Here is a 13,810-nt window from a genome sequence, read left to right on the forward strand (position 1 = left end):
TGAAGAAAAGATTTTTAAAAGTCACATTGTCTGACAAAAATATTTTTAAAAGTCACATTGTCTGAAGAAAAGATTTTTAAAAGCCACATTATCTTGAGAAAATATTTTTAAAAGTCACATTGTATGAAGAAAAGATTTTTAAAAGTCACATTGTCTGAAGAAAAGATTTTTAAAAGTCACATTGTCTGAAGAAAAGATTTTTAAAAGTCACATTGTCCGAAGAAAAGATTTTTAAAAGCCACATTATCTGGAGAAAAGACATTTAGAAATCATATTGTCTGGAAAAAAATTACTTACTGATCATATCCGAAAAATAAATAAATATTAGAATCCATTTCTAATCAGAGAAAAGACACTTAAAAAAGTCACACTGTCTAAAATAAAAACATATTTTGAAGATTTTATTATCTAGATAAAAATATTTAAATATCTTGCATTTAAGAGTTTTATCATGTAAGGAAAAAACTTATCCTTGTTGTCTAACAGATAACTTTTCATCATTGTATGTAGTCTCCTGGGATACCAAGCCTAAAATTAATTAAATGTAGTCGTATGTCAACTGAATGTGTGTTTTTATGAGTTATAAAATCGATACATGAAAACAATAGTTTTAAAAATTAAATGATAAAATACGTTTCATGTTTTAAAGTTTTAAATTTCATCAATGTCTATATATATCATACTTGACTTGACTCGAAAAGTCAGTCTGAAATATCTTTGGCAAAATTGAATGTCTCGTTACCCTATACTCGTGGATTATTATTATTATTATTATTATTATTATTGGTATTGAGATAGGATTATCCTTTTTGAAAATTAAGTCCTTGGCAACTTAAAAGTGGTGACGTTTGCAGAGAGGGAATAAATTGATTTTCAGGTCAGTAAAGAGAGCAGTTGGGTCTTCCCCTCTCTTATTTCTATCATTAATTCTCTCACCTTAGCGTCATTAATTCTTTCTTGATGACCTCTCTTTACCAACTGGGAGACTAGTTTTTTCATGTCTCTTAGGATAAACTAAAAGTTATTTTTATTGTCTTTGAGGCTATAATATTTAGAGTTCCTCGTGTGACAAAAACTAATCAAGTCTTTCAAAAGTAACAATTATACATCCAACTAAATCAAAATTGTACAGGCAAATTACATTAAGATAAAGTTCAATTTCAAAGTTCAAATTATTTCAAAGGTCAAGTTCACAAGGTCAGTTGCTCAGCAATTGTCATTATCAAATTCAAATTAAGCAGTCACAATTAGGAACAACTTTCTAGTCTTTATAGAGGCAAAGGTCAAAAGGTCAGATGGTCAGAATATCGCATCAAAGATACTGGAGTAGAGGTCAGTTTTGAAAAATAGAATTATTTCAGAAATTATCAGAGTACAAAAATGAAATTTGAAAGGATACATTTCTTTGCACTAATCATATAAAAGTCCACAAAGGACAATTGAAGAAAAAGACCCAATCATTAAGAATTATAAAGTATTCTAAACCAAATACAATTGTTTTGTCTATAACATCCAATTGATAAATGCGTACACGTGTATGCATAGGCCTATTTATATAATTTGGTTAGCATTTATTGCAAGATTTGGCGCACTTTTTGTTCATGTACACAGGATTCACTCGGCACTGTCCTTCGCTTGCCCAGGCTTTGCAATGTTTGTTTTTGTCCTTGCATTTCTTGTGTTTGCCCGGTGTTACTGAAAATCGTAAAAAAAACATTATTATTATTATTATTATTATTATTATTATTATTATTATTATTATTATTATAAATAGCTAGACTGCAAACCTAGTTGGAAAAACAGAATGCTATAAGCCTAAGGGCTTCAACAGGGAAAATAGCCCAGTGAGGAAAGGAAAAAAAGGAATAAACAAACTACAGGAGAAGTAATGAACAATTAAAGTTAAATATTTTAAGAACAGTAACAACTTTAAAATAAATCTTTCATGTTTAAACTATAAAACTTTAAAAAAAGACAAGAGGAAGAGAAAGAATATAGAATAGTGTGACCGAGTGTACCCTCAAGCAAGGGAACTTTAACCCAAGACAGTGGAAGACCATGGTACAGAGTGCTATGGCACTAGTAAATATATCTATATAAGTACTTTGACTGGTGCTTCAACAGGCCTAAAAACATATGTATAGGAAAACAAAATCACATAAAATAGAATGCTCTTAATTATGTGAATTAATCAAAAATTTGGAAAAGATATTGAATGTATTATCCCAATTATTCTTTCATTATCGGTTTACTATTGTAACTTTTTCATCCAGTTTCTAAGTTCATAGTTCATAAATACATTTTACAGGATTTTCTTATCTTTAGATTAATAATATTATTTTACAGCTGCCAGAGAAATTGCTAGGCAATCACATCTTATGTGTTCGGACAGAATTAATACTGAGAGAATGTGACAAGTTAGCCACATTTCCCAATATCAATTCTCACCACTTTACTGTTATAGTTAGACCTATACAGTGGTAGTTTTGTTTAACAATATTATTATTATTATCGTTACATGCTAAGCTACAACCCTAGTTGGAAAAGCAGGATGCTAATAAGCCCAAGGGCTCCAGCGGGGAAAAATAGGCCAGTGAGGATAGGAAACCAGGAAATTAATAAACTATGAGGGAAGTAATGAACAATCAAAATAAAATATTCTAAGATCGGGCAACACCACTAAATCAGATTTTTCATTTATAAACTATAAAAACTTAAAAAACCAAGAGTTTCAAAGTGTACCCTCTAGTAAAGTTCGTAAGATCTTTCAATTTTCAATTATAATTGCAACCGTCTAGAATATTTGACAGATTTAGCTGAGAATTGTCGCAGTGCACTGACAGACACAGCCACTCACCTCCCGTTTCATCATCACACATGCCGCAGGATTTCATGCAATACTGGCTCATATACGCTGGATTTCTGGTACATTCTCCCATGGCTGACCATTCCGTGCAGTACTCGTGGTAGTCCTTGCAGCCTGCTAAAGAGACCAATGCAATTTCTAGTTAGTTTTATGTGGCCCATATGACTTACTGTAGTACTAGAGGTAGCCTTTAGCCTATTAAACAGATAAGTGCTATTCTTTATAAGTTAAAGTTGGTCCATGTAGGCTAATACTAGAGGTTAATTGCAGCCTGCTAAAGAGGTCAATGCAATTTCTAGTTAATTTTAGATGGTCCATATGACCTAGTACTAGAGGTTGCTTCAGCTTTAAACAGGCAAGTGCTATTTCTTATAAGTTTGGTCCATGTGAGCTAGTACTAGAAGTTACTTGCATCATGCTTCAGAAACCAAAGCAAGTTCTTGTAAGTTGAAGATGGTCTATAAAAGGTAGTCCTTGCCAGAGGTTTGGTCTGTTCTGTTCAGTGAAGAAATGCTTCATTTTTCTACAAATATTTTTTTCCTTTAACGAAGCTACCTATGGCTACATAATTATTCCTCAAACCGAAAAAAGAGGCCATAACAACACAGTTTCTTTTATTCTTAGCTCCTGTCAAACTTTGTACTAGTTAGACAGTATGAATGACAGAAATTCATTTGCACATGTTTATGCTAATGTGACACCGATTTGTTGGATGCAAGATTGCCTTTTTTCCCCATTAATATATATATATATATATATATATATATATATATATATATATATACATATATATATATGTATATATATATACATATATATATAATGTATATATATATATATATATATATATATATATATATATATATATATATATATATATATATATATATATATATATATATATTGTGTGTTGCTATAATGCACCACCGATAGATGCAGTCCAATGAGAAGAGAACTATCCTTCAGATATACTAAATTCTTTGAAATATGATCAAATTAAGTTTCAGCGTACTTACCTAGAAGCCCATTAAGATTATATAAATATTGACTAGTAATGACAGCGACCAATAGAGGGAAGGCGGAAGGAGAATTGTAGAAATACACAAGGTTGACATTGAAGACCGTCCTGCTGTTTGACATACATGCTTTTGATACACAGTTCCAAAGACTTGACAACAGTCTTGGCATTGGAAAAATGTTTTCTCTTTCACAAATATTCTTAAGAAAGCAATCTATAAGAGATACTATAGCTTGATTTTGCTTCATTATCATAATGAGACTATTGGGTTTTTGCAAACTGGCACACTGTACGAAAGAACCAGTGATATTAGCGAAGGTTGAAACGCGAAGTCACTTTAACAAAGAAAAGAAGAAGAGGAGAGAACTCTTACACAGAGATAGAAATTGCAGGGCTAGATAAGGAAATCAGGAAATGGTAAGCATCAGTAGAGTCTAGACATTTAAAATAACACAAATAAAGAAGCTGTAAAAGCAATGTGACAAACATGCATTCCCGGACTGGAAGCCTCAGCATGTTGAAGTATCTTGAATTAATCAGCTGCTTTTCAATACCTGCCGTGAGTTTGAATTGGATATATTGGTAACACAAATAAAAATATCACACGCATGCAGAAAAGGTATATATATACAGTATATATACTAAAGTAATTAAATCACCCAACACTCCCAAAAGAAAAGGATCCGAAATATCACACAGCGAAAACATCCCCGAAATCAATCAGACGCGAATATAAAAACCCGGGAAATCTAACCACATTGTGCACAGGATTTCTTGCAGTTAGCCCTCATCCAAACCGGGTTCGTCTCACACTCTCCCGTAGAGGCCCATTCGGCACAGAAGTTGTGTGAATCGGTACACCCATCTGTGTGTCGGGGAAGATTATGGTGATAAAACTGGAAATTGCTTTTTTTCTTTTCTTTAGTAATAATGCCTTGAAAGCCTTTGCTTCAGAGCTTATGTACAAACCTCTGCTAAGCTTACAATAATGCTTGCAAGCTATCAACTGCTGACGCAGTCACTCACTCACCTTTAACGCAAATGAATCTCTGGGTTGCAGTGTGTGTGTGTGTGTGTGTGGAAGTATTTTGTTTCTTCTTATCTTTGATTAAAAGGTCTTCTGTCTGGGAATACAGTTTAGAACGTGGAAAAAGTATATATATATATATATATATATATATATATATATATATATATATATATATATATATATATATATATATATATATATATATATATATATATGTATATCATAATCATCAGCCGTTACTAGTCCACTGCAGAACAAAGGCCTCAATTATGTCCTTCCACGTGCGTCTGTTTATGGTCTTTCTGTGCCAGTCCACGCCCGCAAACTTTCTTAGTTCGTCAACCCATCGTCTTCTCTTCCTACCTCTACTTCTTTTACAATCTCTAGGGCCCAGTCTGTTATTCCTAATGTCCATCTATTGTGTGTCATTCTCATTATATGTCCTGCTCATGTCCATTTCCCTTTCTTACATGTTGTTAGAATATCTTGTACTTTAGTTTGGTATCCGTAATATATATATATATGTGTGTGTGTGTGTGTGTGTGTGTCAAGCACAAGACGAATCATCCTTGAATTAACTTCTAAGTTTATGTATTATAGGTGTCCATGTATCCTATGTATATTTTAGGAAATGATTGCACATACAGTTATATAATCATCTATGTATCCTTTGTAATTTAAATTATATGTATAGTTGTGCAAAAAGAATATTTATCATTTAGGTATGATACATAAATCAAAAGAACTCTGAAATAGATCCATTTTAAAATTGTTTTAGAAATAGAAAATTAAAATATAAAGTGAACAAAATATTATTAAGTAAATTGAATTATTACTTAATTCTCTCATCAATTATTCCATTAACTAATCTATAAAAATAATTTATGTATAATTAAGAATTTACTAAGATGACTAACCAAACTTAATTCATCCCTTTGCTAATCATTAAAACACTCATGTTTAATTCAATGTAGCATTCATTTATCGGTTCATTTACCTGGCGGTGACGTTGGGCCAACCGGGGGAGTCTGCGTAGTGAAGACGGTGTGACTCTTGTTCGAACACTGGTATAGGAGTTCAAGTTTCTGTATGTCTTTCTGTAAATAATAATAATAATAATGATAATAATAATAATAATAATAATAATAATAATAATAATAATAATAATAATAATAATCAGAGATTTCAGATCTCCGCCACCGGTACAGGAGTTCAAGTTTTTCCTTATGTCTTTCTGTAAATAATAATAATAATAATAATAATAATAATAATAATAATAATAATAATAATAATCAGAGATTTCAGACCTCCGCCACTGGTACAGGAGTTCAAGTTTTTCCTTGTCTTTCTGTAATAATAATAATAATAATAATAATAATAATAATAATAATAATCAGAGATTTCAGACCTCCGCCACTGGTACAGGAGTTCAAGTTTTTCCTTGTCTTTCTGTAATAATAATAATAATAATAATAATAATAATAATAATAATCAGAGATTTCAGACCTCCGCCACTGGTACAGGAGTTCAAGTTTCTGTATGTCTTTCTGTAAACAACAACAACAACAACAATAATAATAATAATAATAATAATAATCATTAATAATCAGAGATTTCAGACCTCCGCCACTGGTACAGGAGTTCAAGTTTTTCCTTATGTCTTTCTGTAATAATAATAATAATAATAATAATAATAATAATAATAATAATAATAATCAGAGATTTCAGATCTCCGCCACTGGTACAGGAGTTCAAATTTTTCCTTATGTCTTTCTGTAAATAATAATAATAATAATAATAACAGTCAGAGATTTCAGATCTCCGCCACTGGTACAGGAGTTCAAATTTTTCCTTATGTCTTTCTGTAATAATAATAATAATAATAATAACAGTCAGAGATTTCAGACCTCCGCCACTGGTACAGGAGTTCAAATTTTTCCTTATGTCTTTCTGTAATAATAATAATAATAATAATAATAATAATAATAATAATCAGAGATTTCAGACCTCCGCCACTGGTACAGGAGTTCAAATTTTTCCTTATGTCTTTCTGTAAATAATAATAATAATAATAATAATAATAATAATAATAATAATAATAATAATCAGAGATTTCAGACCTCCGCCACTGGTACAGGAGTTCAAGTTTCTGTATGTCTTTCTGTAATAATAATAATAATAATAATAATAATAATAATAATAATAATACTTAGACTTAGTGGAAGAAATAGGAACTTTTACACAAAATCAGAATGAGAATATACTGGCTGTTTCACATTAACAATTATATCGTTATTAATATCATGATTAAATAAAGCATTGAGTATCATAAGCATTAATGACGATGATAAAATATTAGAATGAATAGTGATGGTGATATTATTATTATTATGAGCCAAGCTAGACCCCTAGTCGGAAAAGTAAGATCCTATAAGCCAAAGGACTCCAACAGGGTAAATAGCCCAGTGAGGAAAGGGGATAAGGATATATATAAACAACAAGAGAAGAGATGAATATATAACATGAAATGTTTTAAAATCAACGGCAACAATGTCAAAATTGATCGTTTATATAAATACTACTAAGAGAAACTTGAACAAAAATATCTATTATACTTTAGCTATAAACGGTTGTGATTTGGAGATTAAATCTGTTGCCATATTTTCTTATGCCGATTCAATACTAATATGGCATTTATCTTTGAGCGTCATTCTATAAATATTGGCCGGCTTTTAAGAAACGTGGCACCGCTGCTTTTCGTAGGAAATTTACTGGCTGGCTTAATAGGAAACATGGTATGCTGCTTTTCACAGGGAAGTTACTGGCTGGCTTAAAAGGAAACGTGGCACCGCTGCCTTACATAGGGAAGATACAGACCTGCTTTATAGGAACGTGGCATCGCTGCTTTTCCTAGAGAAGTTACTGGCCGACTTTATAGGAAAAATGGCACGCCGCTTTTCACAGGGAAGTTATATGACTCCTTTATAGGAAACGTGATAACGCTGCTTTTCATAGAGAAGTTACTGGCTGACTTTATAGGAAACATTCCACGCTGCTTTTCACAGGGAAGTTATATGACTCCTGTATAGGAAACGTGGCAACGCTGCTTTACACAGGGAAGTTACACACCTGTTTTATAGGAAAGGTGGCAACGCTGCTTTACACAGGGAAGTTACTGGCCGAGTTTATAGGTAAAATGGCACGCTGCTTTTCACAGGGAAGTTTCTGGCTGGCTTTATAGGAAACATGGCACGTTGCTTTCCATAGGGAAGTTAAAGGCCTGTTTTATAGGAAACGTGGCAACGCTGCTTTACACAGGGAAGTCTCTACTCTTTATGTCAGACTATAATGACAAATCATAGGAAAAGATAAAGACGAACCCTCGAAAATGCTCTTCGTTGACCTATCTCAATTCCCGTCTGGTGCGGTATGATTGTTGGCCTAGTCCTATCTTTGGCGAAGGCGTTCTTTCCATAATGCATGATGGAGCCTGTTGGAAAAGAGAAAACAAGTGGTCATATATAAATCAGCTGTGAATAATTGCAATAAGAAATAACAGGAAAAAAGATTAATGCAATTACAAGGGAAGTCAATAGAATTGATCGGTCATAACAAGTTGTATCTAGGCCTATGCAAGACTGCTTTTCATGCACACGCTGATGAATGCCATCTTAGTTCTTAAATTCTAACATAGGAAAAAACAACTTAGGCCTATTGACGATCAAATGAAAATAGACAATTTTGCAGAAAAAATCCTCATAGTCTCATGAATTGATAAAAAAAATACCTAGGCCTAAAGAAAGGCAGCTCATGAGACTTACCCAAATCATAACCGACTCCCAGGTTCTGGATGGTATTCCAGTCGTACTTCTTGAAATTGTAGTCCATGTCTGTCTGGATGTTGCTATAGTCGACGTAGATGTAGTCATCCCTGTCGTACCTGGATTGCTCGTGCCAGAAGCCAACGGCGTGCATTAATTCGTGCATTGCAATGCCCGCATACACACAACCAGGCCCGAGAGAAACGGCTTGCGCTCCCCCTACCATACCGACGCTGCTGGAACATCTAAAAAAGGGAATATTTGCTTAGTTATTAAATGTGTGTGAGGAATCTTCTCAGTTCTTAACCACTGTTATCCCAAGGGGTCGGTTGCCTGATGCGCCCTCTCCAATGGCTTCTATCAAAGGCATCCTCTTCCACCAAATCTCTTCTCTCCATATCATCTTTCACCTTATCTCATCATCTAATTCTCTGCCTCCCTCTCGATGTTTTTTTCCAAAAGCAGGGTCCTCCTAAGCCCTCCTCACTCCCTTCCCACCATCCATTCTCAATACGTGTCCACACCATCTCAGTTGTGATACTCTCATTCCTCTGTAATCTTTACTACGCCTGACTTGTTCTTATTTTATGGTTGTCCAATCTTTCAAGCTGGGAAATTCCCATGATCCACCACTGCATTCTCATGTAAATAAGGATTGGCCATATGCTGTATTGTGCTAGGCGGTATATCTTAGCAATCCATGTTTGGCCAACCGCTATATAAGCGGAAGAGCAACTTGGTGGAGTAACGAGAACTTTGGGTGTGGAGGAAATGCTCCCCTAAATCTCGATGAAGTCACTAGCAGCAAGGTGACGGATTGGGGTTAAGGTGATAGACAAGATGTCTTTTCGGATTTTACGCCTGATGCCTGTCGGATGATCTTACTGGAATTAGTATGGACCGACAGGGGTCACTTGCCTTAATTACATAGGCACTGCGCATCACAAGGAACTAGCTATCCTTTGATGAATTTAGCTAATGAATCCTCTGAGGCCCTTTGCGTCAATAGGCGTAGGAGGAGATGATGATGATGATGATTTTTTATTACTTTAAATAAAATCTTTCCGTCTCTGTGTATCGGTGTGACACTTTCTTGCCATAAACATGCAAGATTTTGTTGAATATGGCCTTGCTTTTCTTCCGGTTGATCAACACATCTGCTTTTATTTATAAAGAAGATAATTTCATTTTAAATAAACTATATAAAATTCCTTATTAGGAGAACAGCTGTTAGAAGGTATAAGACTGGATGTTGCTTAGGTGTAGGCTACATTTTGTCCAGAAGCGGATCTCGCAAGATTAATAAAAACACTTTGTATGAGTTAGATGATCATGCAAATAGTTCTACTATTTCCGCATATGGCACAACTATTGTTCAAGAATATCAACTATCTCTTATCATATTTTCTAAATAGTTAAAAACTAGGAGATAGTCTATTTAAAAGAAAAAAAAGCATAAATCATTCCTCTCCAACAGAGTTCTAACTCTGCCCAGTAATACTATAAACTGCCAAAAACCTCTAGAAAAAATAATTATTACCACAAATCAACGCCTATCTGTATATCAATGCCTATCTGTATATATTCGATATATGTGCATCTTTATCTGATAGAGGAAGCATTCACTTACCCGTCCCCTTTGAGGATATGAATATAATCTCTCTGATCTTCTCTCGGCACGAATCTGATGCAAGTATTTTCGTGGAAACTCTTCATGGCAAGAGCGATGCTGTTCCGTTCGCTCTTGCCTTTTTGTGGTCAAGAAAATAAAGGAGAGATAAGATGTTTCAGAATGAAAAAAAGATATTTATCTCTCGTAGACAATTTATGTATATTTGCCATGATAAAGAATTTAGTTATTTCGGTATAATTCTATGAGAACCTTCCTTGCATCTTCTAATATTCCATATCTATTAAATAATTAATCTAATTGCTGTACAAAACAAAAAAATCTGCATAAATTCACACATGTGAATATGATTTACATAATTTTAACTTGAAATTAAAAAACAAACATCTGTGACAGGCATCACACAGACTATATATATATATATATATATATATATATATATATATATATATATATATATATATATATATATATATATATATATATATATATATATATACATGCACGGTATGAAAAGCTTTTGGTAAACAAAAATTAATTATGAAATGTTAGATGCCACTTTCTCTAAAAAGAAATGTATTTGATTAAATGATCCTATCGGTATTAACTTATGCATCAGAAACTTGGAGCCTCGCTAAAGCCTTAGAACATAAGGTAATTACAACTCAAAGAGAAATGGAAAGAATAATCATGAAAATAATACTACGAGACAGAATAAGAGCAACATGAATACGAGAACAAACGAAAGTAGAGGATATTCTAACAACATGTAAGAAAAAAAAAATGAACATGGGCAGGACATATAATGAGAATGACAGATAAAATAGATGGATATAAAGAATAATAGAATGGGTCTTCGGAAATTACAAACAAAGCAGAGAGAGAGAGAGAGAGAGAGAGAGAGAGAGAGAGAGAGAGAGAGAGAGAGAGAGAGAGAGAGAGAGAGAGAGAGAGAGAGGACGATGGTTTGACGAACTAAGAAAATTTTAAGGTAGAGACTGGCATAAAAAGACCATAAACAGACGCAACTGGATAGACATGTCTAAGGCCATTGTACTGCAGTGGACTAGCTACGGCTGATGATGATGATGATGCCTTTACGTACAAGCATGAGAGAGAGAGAGAGAGAGAGAGAGAGAGAGAGAGGTAGAACACTTACTGTAAGTACTTGAAATGACATACGGGATGACGCCATTTGGCCACCTCAGCTCCATATCTATGATGGCGTTTTTACCTTTACCCTGTTGGTAAGTACATTTTCTTGTTACAGGGTAACCGGTTCATCAGTAAATGCTAATTATATTTAAAACATGGTCAAAATAGAATGTACAAGTTATCAATAAGCTTTTATATCAGAAGCATTAAATTCTCCTTTGATACTTTGTAATTTTTATCAATTTTAAAAGATAATACACAGCGTTATTAGAAACAAATGTGAAATATACCTTTTTTATCAACACTTAAAGGGCATAATCTTATCAGGCAATTATGGAATCTTCATAGGAAAAGTAAATGTTACATATATATCCATAACTTCAACGACTAAATGTCATAAAATAATGAGTAGAATCATAGCCACACAATTCTTAAAGAAGGTCTAACATCTGCAACCCCACTGGCTGGAATGTTTAGGCTTCTCTGCCAATCAATGTCACTTCTATCACTCGTACCAGTACCAAGACCAGAAAAATTCTATTCGTAACAGCCCTTCTCCAACTTCATGCGAGACGTAATGGCTCATCATGAGGCGCGAAAAGGCATCACCCTAGCGGTTCGATAAAATTGAGTAATGACTCTTCTCGTATTTAAATGTGAAACTAACGATATTCAAATGTAAGGAAAGTTACTTAAAGTTTTTGGTATTCAAATGACGATGAGATTTACGAAAACACTAAACACTCTCATTTAAACTCACTTGTGCATAATGTCTGAACATAATTCAGCAAGATCAGCACAGGTGTCTCACAACTAAACACCTATCAAGGGGAAAAGCTGCGCACTAATGATAAAACCGTGTTTGTCTGTTAATCATCTGCTGCGACTAGGCGAAGAAGCCCCGTAATCTTTAACATTCTCCTCCCACAGCCATTGTGATTGGTCTTTGTTCTGTCGTGTCTTGCTTTGCTCACAGATAGACATTATCTCATTGCTCCTTACTAATGGTAAAAAGTACATGGATGTGCTACGCACGCCAGCTACATGGGTCATTATCAAAGTTTTATTATTATTATTATCATTATTGTTATGTTTACATGAATCATCTGTGAGAAGGTGGCGCCCCATCAACGATGCTTGTGGGAGGAGCATGATAAAGATTATGGGCTGCACTTATTCTTTCGTTTTCCATATGTTTGGTCATCGAAGGTAAACTATAAAGCATTTGTTACTCACCACAGTCAGGTATTCCAACTCATCTCTGTTGTTCAGTAGAATATCTCCTTGGAACAGACCAGCCATCATGGTCGGGTCAAAATCATTGCTGCTGCCGACTGGGTCGTGATCTGAAATAATAATAATAATAATAATAACACATTAGATTTCTCTCTCCGGTTACGGCTCCTTTTTCATTGCCTACAATTACACCGAATAATCTGGCCTATTGTTTCTATATTCTCCTCTGTCCTCATACATCTGATAACACTGAGATTGCAAATCAATTATTCATATTCGCTCAAGGGGTTAACTATTGCACTGTAATTGTTCAGTGGCTATTTTCCTCTTAGTGAGGGTAGAGGAGACTTTAGCAATGGTAAGCATCTCTATCTAGAAGGACACTTCAAAATCAAACCATTGTTCTCTAGTCTTTGATACTGCCATAGCCTCTGTACCATGGTCTCCAACTGTTTTAGAGTAGAGTTCTCTTGCTTGAGAGTACACTCGGGCACAGTATTGTATATCATTTCTCTTCCTCTTGTTTTATTTCTTATATTTTTACATTTATTATATATGAATGATTTAATTTGATAATGATACTGTTCTTAAGATATTCAATTTAAATTGTTCATTACTTCTCTTGTAGTTTATTCATTTTCTCATTTCCTTACCTCACTGGGCTATTTTTCCCTGTTGGAGCCATTGGGCTTATAGCATACTGCTTTTCCAACTAGGGTTGTAGCTAAGCTTGTGATAATAATAATAATAATAATAATAATAATAGTGGTATCTTTATTAAGATCATTTGCAATTCCAATTGGGTGTTACACACACACACACACACACACACACACACATATATATATATATATATATATATATATATATATATATATATATATATATATATATATATATATATATAACAACAATGTGTTTTTGAAGAAAATATCCTGATTATCTTCCATCTGACGGAGCCAGTCTTGTGACGCTACATACATACATACATACATACATACATACATACATACATACATACTATATGCATATATATGTGTGTCTGTGCATACAC

The 13,810-nt window shown here is 33.7% G+C and overlaps 1 protein-coding gene across 3 annotated transcripts in view; it reads right to left on the minus strand.

Annotated features, from left to right (window-relative positions):
- Positions 1-851: 851 nt before the first annotated feature.
- LOC137658370 (zinc metalloproteinase nas-4-like) overlaps positions 852-13,810 on the minus strand; it is a 39,481-nt gene continuing 26,522 nt past the window's right edge. Inside the window, exons 4-12 of one of the 3 annotated variants that reach the window (XM_068393042.1) lie at positions 12,757-12,866; positions 11,525-11,606; positions 10,366-10,483; positions 8,736-8,980; positions 8,295-8,404; positions 5,912-6,011; positions 4,639-4,749; positions 2,858-2,983; positions 852-1,695 (exon numbers count right to left, since the gene is read on the minus strand). In XM_068393042.1, the coding sequence (XP_068249143.1) occupies positions 1,565-1,695; positions 2,858-2,983; positions 4,639-4,749; positions 5,912-6,011; positions 8,295-8,404; positions 8,736-8,980; positions 10,366-10,483; positions 11,525-11,606; positions 12,757-12,866 (1,133 nt within the window). In that variant the 3' untranslated portion in view covers positions 852-1,564. The remainder of the gene's footprint in view (positions 1,696-2,857; positions 2,984-4,638; positions 4,750-5,911; positions 6,012-8,294; positions 8,405-8,735; positions 8,981-10,365; positions 10,484-11,524; positions 11,607-12,756; positions 12,867-13,810) is intronic. The other 2 variants (XM_068393041.1, XM_068393043.1) reach the window with 2 other exon arrangements.

Source organism: Palaemon carinicauda, chromosome 19, assembly GCF_036898095.1.
Source record: "Palaemon carinicauda isolate YSFRI2023 chromosome 19, ASM3689809v2, whole genome shotgun sequence".
Classification (NCBI taxonomy): Eukaryota; Metazoa; Arthropoda; class Malacostraca; order Decapoda; family Palaemonidae; genus Palaemon; species Palaemon carinicauda.